Source organism: Kogia breviceps, chromosome 1 (assembly GCF_026419965.1).
Source record: "Kogia breviceps isolate mKogBre1 chromosome 1, mKogBre1 haplotype 1, whole genome shotgun sequence".
Classification (NCBI taxonomy): domain Eukaryota; kingdom Metazoa; phylum Chordata; class Mammalia; order Artiodactyla; family Physeteridae; genus Kogia; species Kogia breviceps.
In genome coordinates this window covers 187,170,185-187,196,994 of record NC_081310.1, presented here as the reverse complement: position 1 = coordinate 187,196,994, position 26,810 = coordinate 187,170,185, and the positions used below count along the sequence as shown (strand labels likewise).

At 49.4% G+C, this 26,810-nt stretch overlaps 1 protein-coding gene across 1 annotated transcript; it reads left to right on the top strand.

Annotated features, from left to right (window-relative positions):
- Positions 1-17,155: 17,155 nt before the first annotated feature.
- On the top strand, positions 17,156-25,427 carry PLA2G2F (phospholipase A2 group IIF). The gene is given in 8 exon segments (XM_059036876.2): positions 17,156-17,271; positions 17,952-18,004; positions 21,527-21,630; positions 21,632-21,672; positions 22,842-22,944; positions 24,091-24,097; positions 25,233-25,327; positions 25,329-25,427. Coding segments are annotated over 8 exon segments (618 nt in total).
- Positions 25,428-26,810: the final 1,383 nt, after the last annotated feature.

Below are 26,810 nucleotides of genomic sequence, written 5' to 3'. Positions count from 1 at the left end.
GCTGAGCCCTTTATATCAGATGCAACCCTACCGGAGCCTGCACGTACCCCTCCCAGCTCCAGCTCTGGACAAGGTCACCCATATTCTTTGTTTCCTCTTTTCTGGCAATGAGAAATTTTATTATTTTTGTTTCTAATATCTGTTTTTTCAACTTTTTGATTGCAGAAGAAACAAGTTCAGCAAAGAAGACGTGGAAAACATAAGCGATTAGAAGAAATTTAAAATCACTTGTAAATCCATTCATCACCATTAATTTTTTTTTTAAAGTTGACATACAACATTGTGTAAATTTAAGGTGTACAACATATTGATACATTATATATTATAATATGAGTTGTCATTGTAGCAATAACTAGCACTTCTATCATGTCACGTAATTACAATTTCTTTTTGTGGTTGGCATAATTAAGATCTAGTCCCTTAGCAAGTTTGGCGATTATAGCACATCGTTGTCTATATTCACTGTACTGTCTCTAGGACTTATTTACTACTTGTTGCAAGTTTGTACCTTTAAACAACTTTGGTCCTATCCTTCCCCATCCCCTACTTCCTGGTAACCACCATTTTACTCTTTGTTTTTACATGTTTGGCTGTTTTAAATTCCACATATAAGTGATATTATACAGTATTTGTCTTTCTCTGTCTTACATCTCACTTACCACAATGCCTCAAGGTCTATCCATATTGTTGCAAATGACAGAATGTCTCTTTTTTTTTTTTTTTTCGGTACGCGGGCCTCTCACTGCCGCGGCCTGTCCCGCTGCAGAGCACAGGCTCTGGAAGCACAGGCCCAGCGGCCATGGCTCACGGGCCCAGCCGCTCCACGGCCTGTGGGATCCTCCCGGACCGGGGCACGAACCCGTGTCCCCTGCCTCGGCAGGCGGCCTCCCAACCACTGCGCCACCAGGGAAGCCCGATGTCCTTCTTTTTATGGCTGCATAATGTTCCATTGTGTATATATATATATATATACTCACCTACACGACATCTTTATCCCTTCACCCGTTGATGGGAGCTTAAGTTGTTTCCACTATTAACACTTTGGTGTATGTCCTTCTGGTTCTATTGCTGTATATATCTTTCCACACTTTTCCCTGACCGAATTAGGAAAATGTTACAGGTAGTACTTTGTAGTCTGTCTTTTCACTTACTAAAATAACTTGAACATATTTCTATGTTGTTAAATATTCTCCTGCAGAAATGTTTTGAAAGGCAGCCTTGTATTCCATTATATGACAATGCTCTTCATTTAACAAATCCCCTATTCCTGGGCATATAGGTCAATATCGTACTCTTTTAGACCATGCAGTGGTACAGTGAAAGAAATCTTTGTTGTTAAATCTCAGTTTATGCCCAAAATTGTTTCTATAGGATCTACTCCTTAAGTGAACTTGCTGAGTCAAAGCACACACACAATCTGAAGGCAATTGATGTGTGTTGACTACTTACCCTGCAGAAGGTCTGCCCCAGATGACAATGGGAGTCCTAAAATGAGGCAAATGGTGTGGACCCAGCCCAACTAGGGCGGAGATGCTGACAGCAGGACACACATGGCATTACAAAGGGATGGTCTGCCACAAAGGCTCCACTGTTAACCTTCCAAGGTTTGATGGAGAGTCCGTGATACCAGAAATTGGGTTTCTTCTGTGCCTGTCGGATGGCTGTTCAAGAACACAGTGCATAGGCTGAGCTCTTTGATCCTAACTAATCAGTCCACCCAAAAAAGCGAGACACTGCTGGGTATTCTCCCTCTCCCTCTCCCAGCCCTCTTCACTCTCTCTTTTAAATCTAATTTTCCTTTGTTCCTAGACTCAGTCACCAACTGATCATCTCATGTGTGAGAAAGCAATCTGCATGCAAAATAATTAAGCAGCAAGTAAATGAAATGCCTCTGGCATATTCTTTGACACTCCTCCCCTCTGTGTGCTCAATAGTCATTCCCTTATACTCTTACCAGTGTGGGACCTTACTGTACAGTCTTCTAGATCTGGGGTCTTGATGGGACATAGGGCTACTCCCCAGAGCCCCAGCTTCCCCCAAGCTGGTATCATTTCAGCAGGAGCAAAAGTAGCCAGGACCTCTGCTGCTTCCAGAATAGATGCTACAAAAAGTTCTCAAAATCTGCTGTCCCAGATACTCCCAGAGGCCCCAGGGCACAGCTGAAAGGCTGAGTTTGAGATCAAAGGGACTGTGTTAAAACTCTGGCTTCTTCTCTTACCAGCTGTGGGACCCTGGACAAATCACCTGACCTCATGAGCCTTGGCTTCCTCATTTGCAGAATGGGGACAATGTGGGGGCAACAGTCCCTCCCTCCTCTGATTGCTGTGGGGTTTAGAGAACACATGCACACAGCACACTGCACCAAGTCTCACCCACAGAGACGAGGCCATTATGGTGACCACAACACGGGCTATGTAGCATCACGTGGAGATGAAGAGGCCGAGAGATTTGGGGATTCAAACTCAGTCTGCCTCTCCAGTGTTCCAGCTGCTTCCCTGGGAGAAAGCTGCTCAGCTCCGTCTTCCATTTCCTCATGTGTGAAATGGGGCAGTGATAGTGTTACTGAACCAAACTTGGGTCTGCTTGCCAGCATAGAGTAAAGCCAATCTACTGACCTCAGGCTGTGGTGAACCAAAGTGCATCGTTTATTGCAGGGTGCCAAGCAAGGAGTCCAGGCCGCTAATGCTCAAAAGGCTTGAATTCCTCTGGTGGCTTTCAGGGAAATGTTTTTAAAGATAGGGTGAAGGAGAGGGGGTTGTGGGGTATGTGATCAACTCATGGACATTCTTCTGACTGGTTGGTGGTGAGGTAATTGGGGGTCAATCTCATTAACCTTCTGGTTCCAATCATTTGGGGTCTGCTGTTAATCCTATCCACTCTATCATCTCAGTGTATTTTTTCTCCCTCGAAATGTGATCTGGGTTTTTAAAAAAATATCTTCTATGTTTCTAATTAACATGCTTAAGCTTTCCTCTATCTTCTTAAACATACAGAATATAGTTATAACAACTGTCGTAATGTCTTTCTCTACTAATTCTATCATTTGCGTTGTCTCTAGGTCTGTTTCTATTGATTGATTTTTTTTCTTATTATGACTTTTAGGTCACCATTGCTCATTGTAATAGAAAATACTATGGGGAATTCCTTGGCGGTCCAGTGGTTAAGACTCCGCAGGGGCCACTGGTTTAATCCCTGGTTGGGGAACTAAGATCCTGCATGCCTCACAGCATGACCAAAAAAGAAAAGAAAAGAAAGCACTATGATAATAAATCTTTGTCGATTTTTAAAAGGGGGTTTCTTTAAAGTAGGTTTCCAGAAGTGAAACTGCTGAATTAGAAGATTGAATGTTCTTAAACTTCTTCCTCTTTCTGAAATTGGTGGGAATTTAGAAACTCCCTTGCTTCTGGTTCCATCAGCAGCATATAATAGTTGGCACCGGTCATTTCCTGGGACTTGCCAGCAAGTCTGTATTTTTACTTTCCTGGAAACAGTGGGGAAAACATTTGGTGATACTATTAGCCCACAATCCATCAATATCTCCAAGTGGTGGACAGAAAGGAGCAGGAGAGGACTTAGACACTGAAGTGCAAATTCTATTAAGAATAGTTACCACTAGCTGGGGCTCAGAGAGGTTAGAAACCCGCCTAGCGTCACACAGCAGGTACGTGGCAGAATTTGGGTTAGAATAGAGGTCTGCCAGAGCTGCCCTTACTATGTGCTGGGCACTGTTCTAAGTGGTCCACACATAGTAAACGTAAGCAGGTACTGCCCTAATCCCCATTTTACAGATGAGTCCTTTTACCCAGGGGCCACTTTCTTGCCCTCCCAACATAGATGGAGGTGGAAATGAGAAGAGCTGGCAGAGCCTGGAGACTGCTGCCCCCAGCCTCAGTGCAGAGAAGGTGGACGCCCATCTCCTAAGAGACACCCCCATGGGGTGAGAACATGTCCTTTCAGCCCGTGGCCAGAGTCCTGCACTTGATGCATCCCTCCCCGCAAAGCCCCATTTACTGAAATGATCCCATCGCCTGGATTCCATTCATGATGAAACCTGCCACAGGGGTTTAGAGATGCAGCTCAGAATTACTGAAGGTTTGCAGGGGAAGAGGAAATTTGAAGAAGCTGGGTTTAACTAGAGATTATCATACTAAGTGAAGTAAGTCAGACGGAGAAAGACAAATATATGATATCACTTATATGTGGAATCTAACCACAAAAAAAAAGATACAAATGAACTTATTTACAAAACATAAACAGACTCACAGACTTTGAAAACAAACTTATGGTTACCAAAGGGGAAATGTAGGGGGAAGACACAAATTAGGAGTTTGAGAGTAACATATACACACTACTCTATATAAAATAAATAATCAACAAGCACCTACCGTATAGCACAGGGAATTCTACTCAATATTCTGTAATAACATAGATGAGAAAAGAATCTGAAAAAGAATGGATTTATGTAGATGTATAACTGAATCGTTTTGCTGTACACCTGAAACTAACACAACATTGTAAATCAACTACACTCCAATATAAAATAAAAATTAAATTAAAAAAATAAAAAGAGGAAAACAGGTAAAAATAATAAAGAAGCTGGACTTCCTCGGGGTCTTTTGAACTTCATCTCTGATACCATCTGGCAGGGGGTGAGGAGGGAGCGAGAGATTTGAGATTCCTTTGTGGGGTAGTGACCCACTTTTCTCCAGCTGCACCCAAGCAGAACTAAAGTAAGTGAATTAAACAACCAGAAACCACTCAATGTCTGTCTCCTGCAGAATGGTAGATGGCGTGATTACACCACACCGACAAACCACAGCTACACATAACAACCCGGAAAAGTCTCACAAACATAATGCTGAATGAAAAAAGCTGGACACAAAAGAGTATAGGTAGTAAGAGAGATTTATATGAACTTCCCAAACAGTCAAGCTAATTGGTGCTTTTCAAAGTCAGGACAGTGGCTACCCATTGAGGGGCGTGGTGACTGGAGGGGTTTCTAAGAGGGTTTCAGGGGCGCTGATGGTACTCTATCTCTTTGGGTATTGGTTACATTGGTGTGTTCATATTCTTAAAATCCGTCCAGCTGTTCACTGTTGTTTTTTCTGGCCGCACCACGTGGCACGTGAGATCATAGTTCCCCGACCAGGGATCAAACCCATACCCCCTCCAAGGGAAGCTCAGAGTCTTAACCACTGGGCCAGGGAAGTCCCCAGGCTGTTCACTTTTGATTTGTATATTTTCATGTATATGTTATACATTCATAAATTTGAGTAGTAACGATGATAATGAAGGTCATGACAGTGAAAGCAAGTGGACTCAAACTTCACTAGGAAGTATTGGCTTGGCCAAAAAGTTCATTCGGGTTCATTTTTCCCAAATGAAAAACCCCCGAATGAATTTTTGGCCCACCCAACACTTCAGATACCCTTCTAAATGATCACATATCCTTCTGGATGTTCAGATAATCTTTCTAGATAATGCAATATCCTTCTAGGTGATCCAGTATCCTTCTAGATGATCAGATATCCTTCTAGATGTTCAGATATCTTACCAGCTTATGAACAACTGAAGCTGTGTAGTAGAAACAAACTTCTACTTTGATATCTGGCAAATCTGGCTTAGAATTCTAGCTTGTTTTGTTTTGTTTTGTTTGCGGTACGCGGGCCTCACACTGTCGTGGCCTCTCCCGTTGCGGAGCACAGGCTCCGGACGCGCAGGCGCAGCGGCCATGGCTCACGGGCCCAGCCGCTCTGCGGCACGTGGGATCTTCCCGGACCGGGTCACGAACCCGCGTCCCCTGCATCGGCAGGCGGACTCTCAACCACTGTGCCACCAGGGAAGTCCCAGATTCTAGCTTATTCACGACATTACTTTGATTACATTACTTTATCTCTCTGAACCTCAGGTTTCCCATCTGAAACTGAGACCAATCATGCTTCCTCTGAGGCTCCTTGTCTTGATTACAGGTAGCATGGCTGGCACATAGTACGTGCTCAGTAAATGCACGGCACCCGGTGACCCCTCCGCCCAGGAGAAAAGCGTTTAAGGTTCTGACCTCCCCTCACACCTCAGGCCCAGGGACTCTTGCTTCTAAAGGATAGAGTTGGTCACAGAGCAGGGAATTTCCACTTTGACCTCTCAGACAAGTGGCCACAGAATTACTTTCAAAATCACTCAAAATCCCCCTCCAGGCAGCTTCAAGATGGTCATTGCTGGAAGGTTCTTCTTGTTTTCAGACTTGGCCTGGGCCCCTGCTGCCTTCCTCAAGGTCACATCATCCTGGGAGGCAGCAGAGCCTGGGTGTTCAGAAGGAGGTTAGATAGGCCTGATGTGGATCCTGACTTCCCCTCTGCTTTCTCTTCTGTAAAGTGGGTCGGAGGAACATGAGAATGTCGAGCTACCAGAGTTCTTGTGAGGGTTCTGAGACATGGGGCACGGACGGCGCTTGTTGCAAAGGGCAGGTGTGGGTGGGGCCTGGCACCACTTTGCACGAGTTGATTTGCGTGGAGGTGGTTCGATCTGCCGCAGGAGTTGGGGGGGCTGACTGCGGACACCAAGAGATTTGTCTGGTGGCTTTGGCCTGAGCCCTGTGGAGAGATCTCTGCAGAAACTCCAGGCGTAGGCTCTGGTCCCTGGGAGGGGCTCTGCAGGGCACAGGGGACAGAGGGGTGCAAACGTGGTGCAGGATAGGTGTGGCTCTGAGGCTGGAGGGTATGGAGACCCCACTGGGCCCCTGAAGGCCCACAGCTTTGGGGTGCTGAGGCCTCCAGGAATAGCTGCAGAGGCGGGTTTGGGGAGCAGAGCAGAAGACTATGAGAGCCTGGGGTTCCCAAGGCTACCTTGGAGACTCCCAGAAATAACGGCAAGACTTTACTTCGTGGGGACTTAGGGAGGGGCTGACATATGTGGGCCAGACAAGAGGCCAGAGTCATTTCTTACTGTTAATATGATTCCCCCAGGGGCCTGCAGCCTCTTTTTTTTTTTTTTTTTTTTTTTGCGGTACGCGGGCCTCTCACTGCTGTGGCCTCTCCCACTGCGGAGCACAGGCTCCGGACGCGCAGGCTCAGCGGCCACGGCTCACGGGCCCAGTCGCTCCGCGGCACGTGGGATCTTCCCGGACCGGGGCACGAACCCGCGTCCCCTACATCCGCAGGCGGACTCGCAACCACTGCGCCACCAGGGAAGCCCCCCCGCAGCCTCTTGAGAGATGGAATATTTCCTGCCATGTCAGTAAACAAAGGATGTCACGGTCATCAGCGATTGCAGCCCCCCAACGTGAGCCGGTGAACCCTGAGAAAACTCAGGAAGGGAAGAACTACCTCCATCTAGGAGCCAGCAGACTGCAGCTACTCCCTATGGTGAGCCCCGAGGAGCCTCAGGATATGAAAACACAGGACACTGGCCTCAGATAGCTGAGGTGCCTATCAAAGGAATGATTTCTGTGAGCCCAGACGCTTGCATCTTCCCATACATAGAAAAAGTGCTAAATTCCTCAACTTGGGATATCTGGTTTTCTTTAATTAACAATAATCTTTTGATCTCCCTGACCACCTGCTCTTTGTTGCAAAACTCCTATATATTCTAGCGCCCCCCTCGCCTCCTGAGAGCAGTTCTCTCAGGGTTACGTGAGATGCTGCTTCCAGGGCTGGAAGTCCTAAAAATTCTCACAGAATAAAACAGGACTCTCAACTTTTAGGCTGTGAATGTTTTTTTTAAGTCGACACTCTTGAGACCTGGTGGAAGGGTATACCCAAGAGACACACCATTCACTCCATAGGAAATAGCAATGTTCTGCCTTTTACATGAGGTCTTTGATCTCACCATGTGTATGGTGGGGATTATCTGTCCCATTTGCAGATGCGGTTAGTGGGGCTCCGAAGGATCAAGCCACTTCTCAGGCAGAGCGCTGGCCAGACCTGGTCTCCTCACTCTCAAGTCTGATTCTTTTCCAGTGGGGCATCGCCAAGGGCTATATGCACAATGGGTGGTGTTATGGGCTGAATGTGTCCTCCCACCCTGTAAAATGTATATGTTGAAGTCCTAGGCCCCAGTATCCGATTTGGAAATAGGGTTTTTATTTAATTTATTTTTTATTTAATTTATTTTTTATTTTTTTGTGGTACGCAGGCCTCTCACTGTCGTGGCCTCTCCCGTGGCGGAGCACAGGCTCCGGACGCACAGGCTCAGCGGCCACGGCTCACCGGCCCAGCCGCTCTGTGCATGTGGGATCTTCCCGGACTGGGGCACGAACCCGCATCCCCTGCATCGGCAGGTGGATTCTCAACCACTGCGCCACCAGGGAAGCCCTAGATAGGGTTTTTAAAGAGGTAATTAAGTTAAAATGAGGTCATTAGGGTGGGTCCTATTCTAACATGACTTGTGTCCTTATAAGAAGAAGAGATTGAGACATAAACAGGTACAGAGTGACAAACCATGTGAAGACACAGGGAGAAGATGGCCACCTGCAGGCCGAGGAGAAAGGCCTCAGAAGGAACCAACCCTACTGATACCTTGATCTCTGACTTCCACCTTCTAGAACTTTGAGAAAACAAAATTCTCTTGTTTAAGCCCCACACTCTGTGGTGCCTTGTTATGGCAGCCTGAGCAAACCAACACAGGTGTTAAGAGAGTCCAGAAATAATAATGGATGCATAGGCAGGCTTCCTGGAGGAGGTGAGCAGCTACTAGTCATTTCCCTCTTTCTTCTGCTTGATCCCCCTCCCTTCCCCACAATGTCCACATGCACCATGCCTTCAGTAGAGGCCTGGTCTGAGGGACTGGCCTGGTCCTCAGGCTGCTGCCTGTAACCAGGCTTTCCCTGACTCACAAGGCTGAGCCCAGCTTGTTGCCTCAGTTTCTGCCTCCATAAAATGGGAATAATGTCCTTTGATGCCTCCCTCGTCCAGGGTCAACTGCTTAATGATTAGGAATTATTTGGTGATATAGTAATTATATACGTGTGTGTATATATAAAACATTTTTGTTATAAATGTAGAAGTAGTATATGTTTCTTAATTTTTTGTTTCTTTTAAAGTCAACTTTACTGAGGTACAATTTCCACAAAATTTGGTATAGCCAGTCTTTTTCATTTCCGGCCCTCTAATAAGTATGTAGTAGAATCTCGTGTGGTGTTAATTTTCATTTCTCTAATGACTAATGATGCAGAGCATCTTTTCTCTATGCTAATTTGTCAATCAATATCTTCTTTGGTGAAGAGTTTGTTCAAATCTTTTGCTCATTTTAAAAAATTGAGTGGTTTGTTTTCTTATTATTGAGTTTTGAGAGTTCTTTATATATTCTGCCTACAAGTCCTTTATCAGATGTGTGATTTGCAAATATTTTCTTCTGGTCTGTGATGTGTCTTTCTGTTATCTCAGTAGAGTCTTTAGAAAAAGCAGAAGTTTCATTTTCCTGAAGCCCAATTTATTGTTGGCTTAATATCTTCTATATTCTCTCCTACATCATGCTTTTGGTGTTGTACCAAGAAATCTGCCTAATCCAAGGTCACAAAGATTTTCTGTTATGCTTTCTTCTAGAAATTTTATAAGCTTAGGTTTTACATCTAGGCCTATGATCCATTTTTTAAAAATAGATTTTTTAAAATGTTTTGGTAAAATATACACAACGTAACATTTACCATCTTAACTACTTTTCCCACTGTTGTGCAACCCTCACCACCATCCAGCTGCAGAATTCCTTTCCTCTTTGCAAAACTAAAACTCTGTACCCACTAAACAAGAACTCCTAATCTCGCCCTCCTCCTCCCCTCCTCCCTGGCAACCACCATTCTTTCTGTCTCTGAATTCGACTCTCTAAGTACCTCATACGAATGGAATCATGCAGTATATGTCCTTTTCTAACTGACTTATTTTACTTAACACAATATCCTCAAGGTTCATCCAAATGGCATGTGTTGAAATTTCCTTCCTTTTTAAAGCTGAATAATATGATCCATTAAAAGAATAGCTTGGGGCTTCCCTGGTGGCGCAGTGGCTGAGAGTCTGCCTGCCAATGCAGGGGACATGGGCTCGAGCCCTGGTCTGGGAGGATCCCACATGCCGCGGAGCAACTAGGCCCGTGAGCCACAACTACTGAGCCTGTGCATCTGGAGCCTGTGTTCCGCAACAAGAGAGGCCGCGACAGTGAGAGGCCCACGCACCGCGATGAAGAGTGGCCCCCGCTTGCCGCAACTAGAGAACGCCCTTGCGCAGAAACGAAGACCCAACACGGCCAAAAATAAATATAAAAATAAGTTAATTAATTAAAAAAAGAATAGCTTTACAAAAATATAATTTGCATATCACACCATTCATTCGAGTGTATAATTTGATTTTTTTTTTTGGTATATTCACCGTTATGCAACCATCACCACAATCTAATTTTAGAACATTTTCAACATCCCCGAAAGAAACCCTCCCCATTAACAGGTACCAACCTCCTCTACCCCATACTCCCTCCCCCAAGCCCCAGGCAACCAGTAATCTGCTTTAATAGAGTTGCCTAGTCTGGAATTTCATATAAAGGAAATCATATAATATTTGGCCTTTTGTGACTGGCTTCTTTCCTTTAACATAATGTTTTTGAGGTTCATCTATGTTATAGCTCGTATCAATAGTTTATTCCTTTTAATTGTTGAATAATGTTCCATTGTATAGATATTCCACCTTTCATGTATCTATCAATTGATGGACATTTGTTTTTCCCTGCTTTTTGGTTATTATGAATAATCCTGCTGTGAACATCTGTGTGCAAATTTTTGTGTGGGTGTATGTTGTCATTTCTCTTGGGTACCTACCTATACACCATATATATAGCCATCCTAGTGGGTGTGAAGTGGTATCTTATTATGGTTTTGATTTGTGTTTCCCTAATGACTAATGATGTTGAGCTACTTTTCATATGCTTGCTGGTCATTTGTTTATCTTCTTTGGAGAACTGTCTATTCCAATCCTTCTCCTATTTTTAAATTGGGTTGTTATGTTTATTGTTGAGTTACAAGAATTCTGGACCCAAGTCCCTTATCAGACATATGATTTGCACATATTTTATCCTATTTTGTGGGCTGTCTTTTTATTTTCTTAGTGGTATAGTTTGCAGCACAAAATTTTTAATTTTGATGAAGTTCAATTATTTATTTATTTATTTATCATTTGTGCTTTTTTTGTAGTATCTAAGAAACAATTGCCTAACCCAAGGTCACAAAGATCTACTCCTATGTTTTCTTCTAAGTTTCTTCTGAGTTTTATAGTTTTAAGCCTTACAGTTAAATCTATGATCCATTTTGAGTTAACTTCTGTGTATGGTGTGGGGAAGGAAACCAGTTTCATTCTTTTGCATGTGGATATCCAGTTGTTTCAGCACTATTTTTTGAAGACCTCTTTCCCTATTGAATTATCTTGGCACCCTTGTTGAACTATGATCCATTCTGATTAATTTTTGAATATGGTGAGATGTATGGATGAAATTATCTTTTTTCCCTCCCTCCCTCCCTTCCTCTCTTCCTCCCTCCCTCCCTCCCTCCCTTCTTTCCTTCCTTCCTTCCTTCCTCTCTTTTCTTCATATTGATAGTCAATTGTTCCAGCACCATTGTTGAAAATCCTCCACCAGGGCTTCCCTGGTGGCGCGGTGGTTAAGAATTGCCTACCAATGCAGGGGACACAGGTTCGAGCCCTGGTCCGGCAAGATCCCACATGATGCGGAGCAACTAAGCCCGTGTGCCACAACTACTGAGCCTGCACTCTAGAGCCCGCAAGCCACAACTACTAAGCCCGCGTGCCACAACTACTGAAGCTCGCGCGCCTAGAGCCCGTGCTCCGCAACAAGAGAAGCCACTGCAGTGAGAAGCTCACGCATTACAACAAAGAGCAGCCCCTGCTCACCACAACTAGAGAAAGCCTGCAAACAGCAACGAAGACCCAATGCAGCCAAAAATAAATAAAATAAAATAAGATAAAGAAAATCCTCCATGGGATTGCCTTTGCACCTGTGTCAAAAATAAATTTTCCATAAATGTGTAGGTCTAATTCTGGATCATCTATTCTGTTCCATTGATCTATTTGTCTATCTTTATACCAATCTACACTGTCTTGATTAAAGTAACTTTATAAGCCTTAAAATCAGGTAGTATAAACCCTGCAACTTTGTTCTTTTCAAAGTTGATTTGATATTCTAGGTCCTTTGCATTTCCATATGAATTTTAGTATCAGCTTGTCAATTTCTACAAGAAAACTCTGTTAGGATTTTGAATGAGAGGGCATTGACTTTATAGAGCAAATCGGGAGAATTGGTATCTTAACAATATTCAGTCTTCTGATTCATAAACATGGTCTTTCTTGATTTCTCTGGGCATTGTTTCATAGTTTTCAATGCACAAGTCTTCCATATATTTTGTCAGATTTATCCCTAAATATTTGATTTTTTTGGATATTATTGTTAAAGTATTTTTTTCAATTTCATTTTCCTGTTGTTTATTGCTAGTAAATAGAAGTACAATTTTCGTGTATTTTCATCTTATATCCTTCTCCCTTGCTACTAAACTCAGTTATTAGTTCTAGCAGTTTTTTTGTAGATTCTACAGGATATTTTTTTTTACATGGACTATCATGTTTATGCCAATAGAGACAATCTTACTTCTTCTTTTCTAATCTGAATGCCTTTCATTTCTTTTCTTGCCCTAGTGAACTGCCTAAAACCACCAGTAAAACATTGAATAGAAGTAGTGAGAGTGGAGATTCTTGTCTTGTTCCTAACCTTAGATTGAAAAGTAATCAGCCTTTCCCCATTAAGTATGATGTTAGCTGCAGGGTTTTTTTGGTAGATGCCCTTTTTCAAGCTGAGGAAGTTCCCTTCTATCTCAGTTTTCTGACACTATTTTTCAAAAATCAGGGACAGATATCAGATTTTGTCAAATGGATGGGTTTTTTTGCATTTATTAAGGGGTTTTCTTTTTTAGTCTGTTAATCATTGATTGATTTTTTTTCATTGATTGATTTTTTTAGTGTAAAACCAAACTCTCATTCCTCACTTGATCATTTTGTATTTTCCTTTTTATATCTTGTTGGACTCTGTTTGCTAACATTTTATTAAGAATTATTACATCTATGTTCATGAGAGATATTAGTCTGTAGGTTTCTTTTCTTGTAATGTCTTTATCTGGTTTGGGTGTCAGAAGAATAGTGGCTTAATAGTATGACTTGGGAAGTATTTCCTCCACTTAAATTTTCTAGAAGAATTTGTGTAGAATTGTGTCCTCCCAAAATTCATAAGTTGAAACTAACCCCCGTTATCTCAGAATAGGACTGTATTTGGAGATAGGGTTTTAATTGAGTTTAAATGAGGCCATTAGGGTGGCGCCTAATCCAATCTGACTGGTTTTTATGAGAAGAGGAAATGTGGACACACAAAGAGACAGGAGGGATGTGCACCCACAGAGGAAAGACCATGTGTGGAGCCGTCTGCAAGCCAAGAAGAGAGGCCTCAGCATGAAACCAACCCCGCCGACACTTTGATCTTGGACTTCTCGCCTCCAGAAGTGTGAGAAAGTGAATGTCTGTCGTTTAAGCTACCTAGTCTATGGTACTTTGTAATGGCACCCCTAGCAGCCTGATACAATTAGTATTATTTCTTCCTTAAGTATTTGGTTGCATTCACCTGTGAAGTCATCTAGACCTGGGGTTTATTTATGAAAAGGTTTTAAACTGCATGTTCTATTTGTTTAATAGATGTAGGGGCTAGTTCCAGTTGAGTGAATTCATGTTTTTCAAGGAAAGTGACTGTTTCATCTTAGTCATTGAATATACTGCCTTACATTGATTTTAACATAAAAAAAAATGACAGACAGTAAAACCACCAGTTATTCTACTGTCTAAAAATAACCACTGCTAATGTTTTGCCGTATATCTTCCAGATAATTTTTATGCATGTGCCCACCCACCCCTCAACAACCGTCCCCCACTTTTTTTTTTAGTTTCCAACAGTCTTTTTTCTTAAATTGGGGTATATTTGCTTGACAATGTTGTGCCCACCCCGCTTTTCTTTTGTTTGTTTTACAAAATTGCTATTACCTTTGATATCCAGGTTTTTTGTATCGTTAAATCTTTTTTTTTTTTTTTTTTTTTTTTTTGCGGTCCGTGGGCCTCTCACTGTTGTGGCCTCTCCCATTGCGGAGCACAGGCTCCGGACGCACAGGCCCAGCGGCCATGGCTCACGGGCCCAGCCGCTCCGCGGCACGTGGGATCCTCCCGGACCGGGGCACGAACCCGCGTCTCCTGCATCGGCAGGCGGACTCTCAACCACTGCGCCACCAGGGAAGCCCTGTATCGTTAAATCTTTGAAAACATAATTATGAATGGATGGTTAATCATTTGCTTAACTAATTCCCTAACTTAACGTGCTTCTGATTTTGGAGGAGCATCGTAAAGAACGCCACAGTCAGCATCCTCTTTCATTTGTCTCTGGGAGCTGCTACTCAGGTTTGTATCTTGGTGTATAGTCCCAGAAGTGGAATTACTGGGTCGACCAGTCTATTGTTGACTTTCGATACTGAGCACTCTGTGATTGGTGGAGGAGGGGGGAGGGAGGGGGAGGGAGTGCCCATCCTCCCCTCAAGGGACCAAGCCCAAACCAACGCAGCCAGTGGGAGTGTGTGATGACAAAATGGCACAGGACTATGCAGAGGCTCTCAGGGCCTCCCCCACGGCACCCCCCCCAACCCCAGCCGTGGCCTCCTTGGCATAGATCTAAGTGCCTCCTGGTTACCTGCATGTTGGCGGCTGTATCATCAGTATGTGGACCGGACTGGGCCTTACTTCTTGGTTCTTCCTCCTTTGGAGCGAGTTATATCATTAAGAGGCATCTGCAAAAACTCAAAGCGAGTACTGAGAGTACTTCCCTTGTGCAGGCGAGTGAAGGCAGAGACCAGCTTTACCCTCCCATCACCACGCTCTGTTCTCAGGGAGCTCACAGTCTGATGGGGCAGATGCAGCCCCTGTCCCAGGAGAACCCCTGGCTTTTTTGGAGGAAGTGATAGCCCCCTGTTCTCCAGGATCCCTGGTTTGAGTGCAATGTCAAGACCCACAGACCAAAACACATACAGGTGCCTACAAAAGGCTGTATAAGCAAGTGCAGGTCAACATCTTCCACGTAGGGATGTGTGATTGGATGCAGTGGGGGCTTTTCTAGGTTAACTTCCTGGGAAAGAGAAGGGCCTGGACCCGCAGAGAAGAGGTTAGGCAAGGGAAGGGTGAGGGCTGGAAGAACAGGGAAATGACATGTGGGATTGGCCAGCCAGTTGGTTTGGTGGCGCCAGAAGTGCAAGCCGGAAAAGCTGGGGGTAGCAAGGGAGGTGCTGGTGGGGGGGAGGGGCGGTTCTCTTCTGTTCTTTGCCAGCAAGTTTGGGACCATTGGGAGGGAAGGGCCAATGGAGACGATTTGGAGTTCTCATATCCAATGACACTCTTCTTCCCCCCTCCCTTTCTCCCCTCCCACCATCTCAGTTCACCTCAAGGCTGGAGAACAGGCCTCTGCTTGGTAACAAACAGGTCTTTATCTGAGCACCTGCCGCATGCCCCCAGAGCACACAACCGCTGTAATCTGTTATGATCTGTGAGCAAAATCCTCACTCGGTGATGCCCGGTTATACCCATCTTACAGCTGAGGACACAGAGGCCAGGGAAGGGAGCTATCCTACCAGGACATCAGAGTCGAGAAGTCAGGGTGCTGGGATCGGAGCCCCTGTCTGTGCAACGGTCCTCACTGCCGGGGGCTCCCAGGGCTCCAGCCCCCCTCTGTTCCTCCCTGGCCCCATCTTTTCCCCACACATGCCACCCTCAAAAAAGAGGTAAATGGCACTGACCCGCAGGCCACCAGGATCTCAACCAGAGGTGACTGGGCCCCCCCAGGGCACATTTGGCAACGTCTGGAGATATCTTTGTTGTCACAAATGGGGGTGGGGGTGGGGAGAGGGAGGAGGAGCGGAGCAGGGGAGGAGCATGGGGAGGGGTTACTACTGTGTCTAGTGGTGGAGGTTAGGGATGCTGCCCAACCCCCTAGGATGCCTAGGACGGTCCCCACCGGAGAGGTGTCGGGTCACATGACAGTGGTGGTGGCGCAGAGTAGCCCTGTTCCAGATCTGCAGGCTCGCCCTTCCGAATGTGAGCTGGGGGCTTCCTGCTGGATGCGTGTGCCCGTGCCCCTCCAGTCTTAGCCAGAGGTGGGCACCAGCAGCTTGCAGATGTGGGTAGGCAGTTCTCTGCAGATTCTGGACTAAAGCCCTTCCAGATGTGAAGGGATGGCTTGCAGATGTGCGCATATCCACACGGAGGGCCTTCCGGGCAGAGCCTCTCCTTGACTCAAACTTGCTTGGTCTCCTTGAACTCTTCTCCTCCTCCTAGGCCTCAGCTTCTGGGCTTCTGTGTCCATCTAGGCATTGTCTAGTTTTAGCATGACATCTGCTAAGTCACTTCAGCCAGGATCCCTCATCCTTGATATCTGATGGGGTTCCTCACCCCCCCCCACCCCCACCAGCCCCAGGTGATGTCTGATCACCCTGCCTGTCTTCAGCAAGGATCCTATTAGGTGGGTTTAGCCAGAATCCCCCCAACCCTGATGTTTCCTCTTACGAATTTCCCACCCTCTGACCCCCACGCTGTGCCTTGGCTACAAATTCCCACTTTTCTTTGTTCTGTTTGGAGTTGAATCCAGTCTCTTTCCCTCACCACAAGACCCCATCATAAGAGTCCCTACACTATCCAATGGCCCCCTTGAATAATTAGTTTGCCTTGCTGTGCTTTCATAAGCGTCACTGGATAATTTTTTCATCCTTTTCAGATGGGAAGAGAGACGACGTTGGGCTAATTTCCTTTCAGATGCCTGGGGACGGGCCACCTCCTCTTCAGGTGCATCCACTCCCACACCCCACGGGCCCGAGCACCCTGGAGTGGGAGTTACCGGGCAGCTGTGGGCAGGGCCGTGGGGGGAGGTGGAGCCTCCTTTTTCTAGGCCATGTGTCACCCGCCTCCTGCCCTGGGGCATTGCCCTGGCACTACTCTGCCACTGCAACAGCGAGAAGCTGGGGCCTGCTCCCGGGAGACTTCGGGGTGGATCGTGGCTCTCCTTGAGAGCCCTATGTTTCTGGCCCCCCAGAACCCAGAACATGGCAGATGGGCCTCAGGCCAACTCCAAAGAGTTCAGGAAGAAGCGGCTGGTTAGACACTCCTCTGGGTGGAGGGGCCCGAGCCTCAGGGCCTCTTCTCCTTTGAGAAACTCCAGGTACATGCCTGCTTCCCTGGGATGGAGCCCTCCTTGGAGAGGAGCAGGGGTGAGGGTGGGGAACTGGCTCCCAGAATCCATTTCTTCAAAAAGGAGAGCTCTGAGTCTCTGATGGTGGCTGAGATATGTCATTGCATTTTTAGCACTACAGGGGCCTTTGGGATCATCTAGCTAATCCTTATAGGCACTTGAGGCCCAGAGAGACTAAGGGATCTATGGATGATCACACAGCATTTTGGAAGTAGAGCTGCAGCTAGAACCCAGGGACCCAGGTCTCTCGGCTCGGCTCCGGGCACAAGAGGCAGCCAGCAGGTTGGGTCACGTGACTCCCTGGTGTGCATATGGAAGGGGGTTGGTTCTGATCTGTGACAAGGTCCAACTCCATGAGACAGGAGCTCCCAGTCTTGGAAGCTGATTCTTGCTCAGAGTGGGAGGGAAGGAGGCTCCTGGTGCCTCTGGGCTCTGCCATCCTGGGGGCTGTCCCTCCAGGAGGTGCAGGCAAGTGGGAGGTGCTCAGATCTTCCTGGAGGAGCTAATCACAAGGCAAGGGCAGCAGGAAGTGGGGCATCAAGAGATGGTGTTGACCGCACCTGTAATGAGGCCCAGGAGGGAGCCGCAGGCCAGGAACCGCAAGCAGGGGGAAGGGACGGACTCAAGCCCAGGGTTTCTTCCTCTCTCAGATCTTACCTGGGGACGAAGAAGTTCATCACCATCGCCATCCTGGCCAGCCGTGGTGAGTGAAGGCGCTGGGAAACTCCTCCTTCTCCCCCGACACCCCCAGCCTTTCTGCTGTGACTCACCCATGGGCCACAGGACCTCAGGCCTGCCATTGGGCCTCTGCTTCCTGGCTCTGCCCCTGCCTGGCTTCATCCCCTCTTTGGGGCTCTTTACTCCTCCGGGCACCTGTAAACATACCCGGGTCGGTCGGCATTTACTATTTATGAGCCTCAAGGGTGCAGGGCCCACAGCTGAGCAAGCACCATAAAGTGGTGGTGGTGGCTTGGCGTCAGGGCACTTAGGGACACCGGGGTGCTTGTGTACATAGGAAAACGTGTTTGTGTGCGTGTGTACATGCAGAGCTAGTGAGCTTGTGTGCAGATAGTCGCATGTATCTATGTGTGTGTGGGTGTGTCCGAGCACGTGGTGACGTCTATGTGCGTAACACACATCAGGATGATGTGTAAGTGTGTGTTCACAGTGGCGTGTGTGTCTCTAGAGCGTGTATATGAAAGTAGGCTGTACACATCTGCACACGGCAGGTGTGTAGCAGTGTCTGGGTGTGAGATGTACCGGAAGACATGGAGTAGGTCTGGGGGCCTTCTTCCTTCTTCTTTCTGGGGGGCCCCACCCCCCGGACAGCCGAGACTCCTGACACACAGGCAGGCGTCCTGGCGGCAGTTGCCCTGTGTAGGCAGAAGATGGGCTGAATGTCCCACTGGCCTTCTGTCCACCTGCTCAGCATTCCCTGAACCCAGCCAGGTTTGAGACAAAGGAAGAAAATATCAGAAACGAAATAAGGTTAAACGTGGCCAGACGTGAGAACCAGCTGGTTGAATTCAGGCGAAGTGACTTGTTATTTAGAACATAACCCCTTGAGTTCAGCCCGGCCCAGGGGCCTGGGACAGAGGCTGCAGCCTGAGTGAAAGTGGAGTTTGTTCCTTCCGCTCGGAGTGGAATGTGCACGTGGCCACTCTGGGTGCTGTGTGTGTGTGAGAGTGGGAGTGCGTGTGCATGTGTACGGGCGGTGGGGGGTGAGTGTGGGTCTGCTTGTGAGACTGTATGAGTGTGGGAGGTATAGGGGAAGGGCAGGCCTGGCCCAGGGGCCCAACAAATCCTGGGAGGGGGCACCATGGGGGCAGCGAGGGTCTGGTGCGTGCCAGGCCCCGAGCTGGGCGCGGGCCTGCCCGATCTCTGGAGGCTGGGATTGTCATTCCCATTTTGCAGATGGGAAAACAGAGGCCCAGGGAGCTTTCGTTCTGGGCCTGCCTCTGTCTGACTCCAAAGTGAGTGTGTGTATGCGTGTGTGAGGTTGGCGAGTACGAGAGTGCGCGTCTATGTGTGAGGGGTGTGAGAGCACAGGAAGTATGGGTGGGCGTGTGTCTGCGTGCGTGTATACACTTGTGTGGTGTGTGGAGGAGAGTGTGTGGTGGGTGAGTGTGGGTTTACGTCTGTGTGTGTGTTAGAGTGTGAGTGTGTGTCCGTCCTGTGTGCGGATGGGTGAGTTTTAGGCGGGAGCTGATGGCTGGGGGCCCTGGGGATGGAAGCTGCCCCCTACCAGGGGTAACACCTCCAGGATGTGGGAGTGGGGTTGGAGGTGAGGAAGCCAGGACCTCACAGCGGACGATGCGGCCGGTGCCCTGCAAGGGGAATGACTTTCTTGGCTGCTCTCAGATTTGGGAATCGAAGTCAAAGAATTTAGGCAACCTGCTTCTGGCCGCACAGCGCTAATGGAGAGACCGGTTTGCAGATCCGGGTCTGTCTGACCCCCAGGCTGCTTGGCACAGATTTGATTCCAGCAGCAAGAGCCCTGCAAGGCAGAAAGGGTCGGGGGAGAGCTAACATTCCCGGGGACCCCTCTTGGCCCTCCTCTTCCACTCTCTTCAACAGGCCTACAGGATGCAGGGGCCCCTCTCTCCCTGCCCTGGACCTAACATAGCCATTTACAGGCTCTAAACCATCCTCTTAAAATTATCTGTCATTTCTCCCCACTCCTTCTTTGTTTCCTCTCTCGTGTGCTACTTATTCTCTGTAATGACGAAAATCCTGGAGCCAATAGACAGGAAGACACAGGTGGAACAGGATCCCTAAAATCAGCTCTCTGACCGGCAGGGCAGGCCTGGCCCGGGGTCCCAACAAGCCCTGAGAGGGGGCACCATGGGGGCAGCAAGGGTCTGGTGTGTGCCAGGCCCCGAGCTGGGCGCGGGCCTGCCCGATCTCTGGAGGCTGGGATTGTCATTCCCATTTTGCAGATGGGAAAACAGAGGCCCAGGGAGCTTTACTTCTGGGCCTGCCTCTGTCTGACTCCAAAGTCTGTGCTCTTCCCACGGAGGCAAGTGGAGGTGGTGAGTCCCTTGTCATCACTAGCGATGTTGGACAACCACGTCTCCAGAAACAAGTAATTTCGGCCTTTGGGTTTCCATCTGGTCTCCGTTTCTGAAATTCTTAGCTTCCTCCCTCTCCCAGTACATTTCCTCTTTTACGACGTGGAGCTGGGTGGGGGATGTGGAGAGAGTTAGGGTTAGGGTTAGGGTTAGGCTGAACTGGGTGCCTAGCCCCAGGCACAGATGGAGGAGCCCGGGTGGGGGAGGCATCCTAGCTCTGGGGCACACACACCTGGGCTCAGGTCTGGGCTCTGCCACTTCCAGGCTGCATGACCTGGGCAAAGCTTCACCTTTCTGAGCCTCAGTTTGCTCATCCATAAAATGGGATGACAGCGGCCCTCCGGCCTGTGTGGGTGGCGGCCTCACCCAGGTAAAGACCCAAATGCCAGGCTCGATGTTGACTCAGCAGTGAGCCAGCACATCTGGGAGCCCAGGAGGCAGGGAAGCAGGGGAGGGGAGACTATGTCCCTGGGGTGAGCAGCCTGAGGACGTCAGGAAGCTGATTTTGTGATTTTGCTGGTGTAGGAAAGGTTGTTGCACTACCTGTGAGACAAGGACAAAGGGGAAGAAATATATACGTGTGTGTGTGTGTGTGTGTGTGTGTGTGTGTGTGTGTGTGTGTGTGTTCATTGAATGATGCACTGGCCCCAGGGCCATGTGGGAACGCTGAGTCCCTGCTGGGAGCAGAGGAGCCAGGCCAAGCCAGAAGGGCCCAGAATCGTGTTCAGGAGAGCATGTGGCATTTGTGAAGCCCCTTAGAGTGTATAAGGCACTGGGCTCTCACTGGCTGGGTCCAAATTCTGCTTCACCTCTTTTCAACAATGTCTTCTTGGGGAAGTTACTATATGCTCTGGGTCTCAGTTTCCTCATCTGTAAAATGGGGATAATATCAGCACTCTGTAGGGTTGCAGGGAGCACTTGATGAGTTAATGCATGGAAGGGGCATAGGACAGTGCCTGGCAAATACTATTATTATATTCTTGGGGCCATAGGGCTCAGTGTAAGGATGTGTGTAACACACCATACCGGCTGCTTTGTAGATTGCACCCTCCTCCTGCTCTTCCCTGCCTCTCCTGCTCCCTGTCTCCCTTCCCCTTTCCTCAGCCCTGGGGTGTTGGAAGGACAGCCAGTCAAACAGGAGAGGCCACGCACAGGGCAGGGAACTCACAGCACAGACCTGCTCAACCTCAAGTCCATGGTGGAAGCCAACACAGGGAGGAACGCCATCTTGTCCTTCATGGGCTACGGCTGCTACTGCGGGGTTGGGGGGGCATGGCCTGCCCATGGATGAGGTGGACTGGTAGGTCCTGGAGAGTCTGGGCTGCTGGAACCAGGCAGGGACAGTGAAGGTCAGACTGTCTCCATCTCTGAGAGGTGGGAGAGACCCCTTCCCCCAAGAAGGAGGCTTGTTTGATGAGTTACTGGCCAGAAGCCTGACCTTTGACCCATGTCCTCCTCAACCGTCTTGGATATTTTCTTTTCTTCTCTTTCTTTTTTTTTAAAGCGTATAACATTGTGGGGTTTTTTTTAAAAAAATTCTATCATTGGCATGTTTATTTTATTTTCTTTTTATTTCTTTCGGCCACGAGGCTTGTGGCATCTCAGTTCCCCAACCAGAGATTGAACCTGGGCTCTCAGAAGTGAAAGTGCGGAGTCCTAACCACTGGGCCGCCAGGGAACTCCCATCTTGGACACTTTCTATCGTCCCTTTCCAAGGTCTTGGGCTTGGAGGCATTTGAACTTCTGTTCTCACCGGAAGGAGCCTTTGACCTGCCTCCAAACACACATGAGAGCAATAGTCACACAGCTTATACTTGACAAAGGCAAGGGCTGTGACCAGTGGCTCCTCAGACTGGAGGCTCTGGTGGACAGGACTGTGCTTCCTCCATCAGACTGGGAGTTCCTGGAAGCCATGGCTTATCCTTTGCTCCTGTCTCCCCCTGAAGCAGCCAGCACCAAGTCTGGTATCAGTGGAGGCTTCATAAATGCATGTTGACTAATTGCCTGCCCTCCACTAGAGGGGATGGGACAGCCACACCACATTTGCTTCCTGTCCCCCATCCCCAAGCCCCACTTAACTCTCCAGGCCTTTGTCTCTCCCTGGCTATCGTGCACAGCCAGGTATAGCCCCTGCATCTAGCCGGTCTCTTCCTACTTTGACTTCACCCAGGCCCCTCCCTCCCACCCTGACCCCTCCTGCAGCTGCAGCCAGGGCTCCAGGGTGTGTGGGGGGGGAAAGCTAGGGCTCTGGGCGGAGGGCAAAGGGAGGGGATCATGGACAAGAACCTGGGGCACTGGCCTGGTTCTGCCCGGCTGTGTGACCTAAGGCGAGTAACTGCCCTCTCTGGGCCTCAGTCTGAAGGTCTGACTCGTGAGGAACAGGAACAGATGATCATGATAGGGGTCACTGCCGGTGGGAGCGGGGCCAAGCCTGGCTACGCCTGCCTGCTCTCCTCTCCCCGCCCCTATGTGCTGCCATGCCCACGACTGCTGCTACCAGAAGCTCTTTGACCTGGGCTGCCACACCTATGTGGACCACTACGACTCCACCATCGAGAACAACGTTAACTTTGTCCGCAGGGAGTAGCTCTCCCTCCATCGCCCCTTACCCCTCAAGAAAGTGTGTACTGCCAGCCCCCTCAGCCTGTGCTAGGGCCGTGGGCCGGGTTGCCAGATGAAATACAGGATGCCCAGTTAGATTCAAATTTCAGATAAACAGTGAAAGATGTTTGCATGTAAGTATATCCTAAATACTGCATGGGACATACTTATACTAAAAACTAAATGTTAGCATAAAATTAATAAGTATTACTATGAAATGAAGAATTAGCATAAGTATATCCCATGCAATATTTGAGATATACTTATACTAAAATATTTATTGTCTGAAATTCAGATTTAAGCAGGTACCTTGTTTTTCGTTTGCTTGTTTGTTTGCCAAATCTTATAACCCTGGCTGTGGCTCTGGCACATCTCCCTGATGTGCTCGGAGCCCCCAGGCCTGAATTGGCCCCCAGGTTCTCCAGTCCCCGAGATTCTTAAGCTTCAGAGAGCTTAGGGAGGGATCCTGATTCAGCGGGTCGGGTCTGGGTGGGGTCCAGGACTCTCTGTTTTTAATCAGATCCTCAGGTGATCCTGAGACTTTGTGTCAGGCTGGCATGGGAGTCAGGGGACCTGGGTTGGAACCCAGGTTCTCCCAGCATGTATGACCCTGGGCAGGGTCCTTCCCCACCTGGCCTCAGTCTCCCCATGGGTACATTGAGGGGTTTGGATCTGAGCAGACCCATTCCCTTCTAGTTCTGTCATTGGGACCCCAGCAGATGAGGTGGCCCCATCCTAGACACCCAGGGTTTCTAGGGATTCGAGGTGTTGGAGCCAGGCCTGGCAGGTTCCCTCCTTTACCATGGACTCATTCCCCACCCGAGGGGCGCAGCATCCAAGCTGATGGCCCAGGTGTCCCTGCCCGGCCCCTGCTAGTGTCCCTCCCTGGGGCAGCAGGTGCCCCTTGGCCCAGCCCCGTAGGCAGCCCTGGGCTCCCTTTGTCTCTTTATCTTAACCAGGCTGTGTGTCGTCCCTTACTAAGAGCTCACAAGCAATGTCAGCTTTGCAAAGATACTCAAGACTCCTGTTCTCTGGGAAAGAGTCTGGTGGGGAACTGGGCACATCTGGGGACCCTTGGTAGCCCAGGGCTGTCTGGTCCTCATATTCTGCTGTTCAGATGTGCGGTGGAGGGTCTGGCTTGAGAGAGGAGTTCATTAAGCAGTTCGAGGAGAGGAATCTCCCTCCTCAATCCCCAAGACAATGGACTAACCCAAGCAGTGGTTTTCACACTGGGGTCTGGGGATTTCTGGGGCCATCAGGTCAACTGCTGTGAGAGCAAATGGGGGGTCGGTTATCCCTGGATTGGTGGTCCAGCTGGCTCTTTAATGTATTTTGTAGCTCAAGTGGCTTCTCTTTCAGCTGTTTAAAAAAATTTTTTTTTATTCTTATCTTTTTTATTTTGGCTGCACTGGGTCTTTGCTGCGGCATGCGGGCCCCTCTAGTTGCAGCTCTCGGGCTCAGCTGCAGTATGTGGGATCTTAGTTCCCCAACCAGGGATCGAACCCCGGGCCCCCCCTGCATTGGGAGCGCAGAGTTTTAACCACTGGACCCCCAGGGAAGTCCCCTCTTTCGGCTGTTTGATATATTGGTCTTTGGCCAAGAGTTTCACGTCAGAGAAGGTATTCTGCTGATGGAGAGTTTGCAAGTTTGCAAACAATTGGGCTAGTGGGTGGTTCTTGAAAGGTGTTCCCCGAACCTGCAGCATCAACAGCACTCGTTAGAAGAAGCTCTACGGGTGGGGTGGGGCAGCCTTGGTTCTCAGGAGCCCTCCAGCTGATTCTAATGCGCACCTAAGGCTGAGAACTATGGGGTAGGTGATTTCTGAAGGCCCATAACAACAACGACAGCATTTGCTCCCCGGGACGCACTGAGCTAAGCTCTTTACAAGTGTTTTTCTCACTCCGTCCTCACCACGAACTCCCTCCAGGGTGGGTGCGCTGTGATTCTGTGCTTGAGAGGGGCCTGCGATGGTAGAAAGTAACTGGACTGGGGGGCGGGCTCCTGACACCTGAGTTTCCGTCCCAGCTCTGCCTGGGGTTTGTTGGGTGACTTAGGCAAACGCCCCCTTTGCTGGGCCTCAGTTTCCCCCTCTTGACATTGTCCTGTTGGGCTTCAGGGTTTCTCTGTTTACCATGCACCAGGGGTACCTGGAGGGCTGTGAATGCAGAGGCTGGGCCCTGAGTGTCTGAGCCTGCAGGCCCAAGACCACCTTCCAAGGTCCACTGTGACCTCAGAGTCCGTGCGCTCCACTCCCCGCAGGCGAAGTCAACCAGACGCAGCATGACCAGCAGGCGTGTGAGTGTGACAAGAGCGTGGTCCCGTGCTTCCAGAAACTGACGTACAGGGAGGAGGGATCATGGCAACTACCTCAACATCTACAGCCAGAGCCCCACGCCCGACTGCAGCATCTACCGGCCATGCCCCCGCCCCTCCCTAGCGCCCCCTGGGGGCTGACAGAGAGGAGGGTTGGAGGTTCCGGCCCTGGGGACCAGCCAGATGAAGCAGGTGGAGGTGGGGACGGGTCGGGGGCCCCTGGGCTGCCCTCCTCCCTGGAGCCCTCCAGCGAAACCGGCCCCAGAGGACTCAGAAAGGCCAGGGCCCTGGCCCTGGCCACCTGGCTCCTCCAGCCCAGACCTGGGTGTGGCTTCATCCTGGATGTGGCAGGGGGCATATGCCCTGCTGGGGTCTCTCCCGAGTGTGGAAGGCGAGACCTGAGAAAGACTGGGGGCCTCTAGTGGGGGGCCTCTCACTGGCCCTAGCTTGACTTCCTCAGCCAGACCCTCAAGGCTGGGGCCCAGAGTCTTTGAGAGCCAGACCTGGAGCAGCCAACATGGGCCCAGAGCTTGGCATGTCCTAGGACCAGGTTCCCAGGCAGACAGAGTGCTGGTCCCAAGGCCCGGTTCTGGGGCCCCTTGGCTGCTCCCACGGGATGACTCAGTGTGATCCCTGCTTTGGGAGCCTCGCAGCCCTCCAGAGCCCCATGCAAGAGCAGGTGGCCCCATCCTGGCCTTTGTCAAAGTAGCACCTGAGTCCCAGCCCAGACACCACAGGATGGCCACGGGCCTAACGTCCCAGGCCTGCAGTCTGGCCTCAGTTACCCAGAGAGCCTCAGCGCAGGCTCCTGGGCGCTGACGGAACCTACGTGCACCGCCCCCAGGTGCACAGGGACCGAGATGGGAGCACACTCAGATGTGTTCCCACCACTCAGGTCCTCCGCCCACCCATTCATGTCAGAGGCACACCCTGGCCGCCCCCCTGCAGCGCGGAACTGCTCCGAGGAGTGCCCCGACCCTATAGGCCATCCGGGTCCCTGACAAACACGGGAGGGGCAAGCCCCAGGCCTCAGGCACTCCTCCTGCATCTCTCCTGTGCAGCAACCAGGCCAGGGGGCGGAAGGGACCAGAACACTCTTTCCCCGGGCAAGGAGAGGCACGGCTGCAGCCTGGCGACAGAAGCCCTCTCGATGGGGAGGAAGCTGAGAGCTGAGACCCACCTCGGTGAAGAGGAGACAAAGGCAGAAGAGACCAGGTCCAGGCAGGAGGCTGTGGGGAAGATTCCAGAAGGCAGTAGGGAGGGAGCAGGATGTGAAGAGGGAAGGGAGGGGAGAAAGTGGGAGAGAGGTGACACAAGGTGAGGGCCAGACGTCCAGACCAGAGTGGTCTTGGCAGGAGAAGAGGGGGCAGAGGAGCCTTGGGGGTGGGGTCCCCCCTAGGGCCCAGGTTCCCGCTGGGGCTTGTGGGATTACCGGCAGGAGAGGAGGAGGATCGGGCCTCAGCGGGCCCGCTCTCCTGACTCTGCCCCAGCACTGCTGTTTCCCCAGCTTCCCAGTCCTTCCTC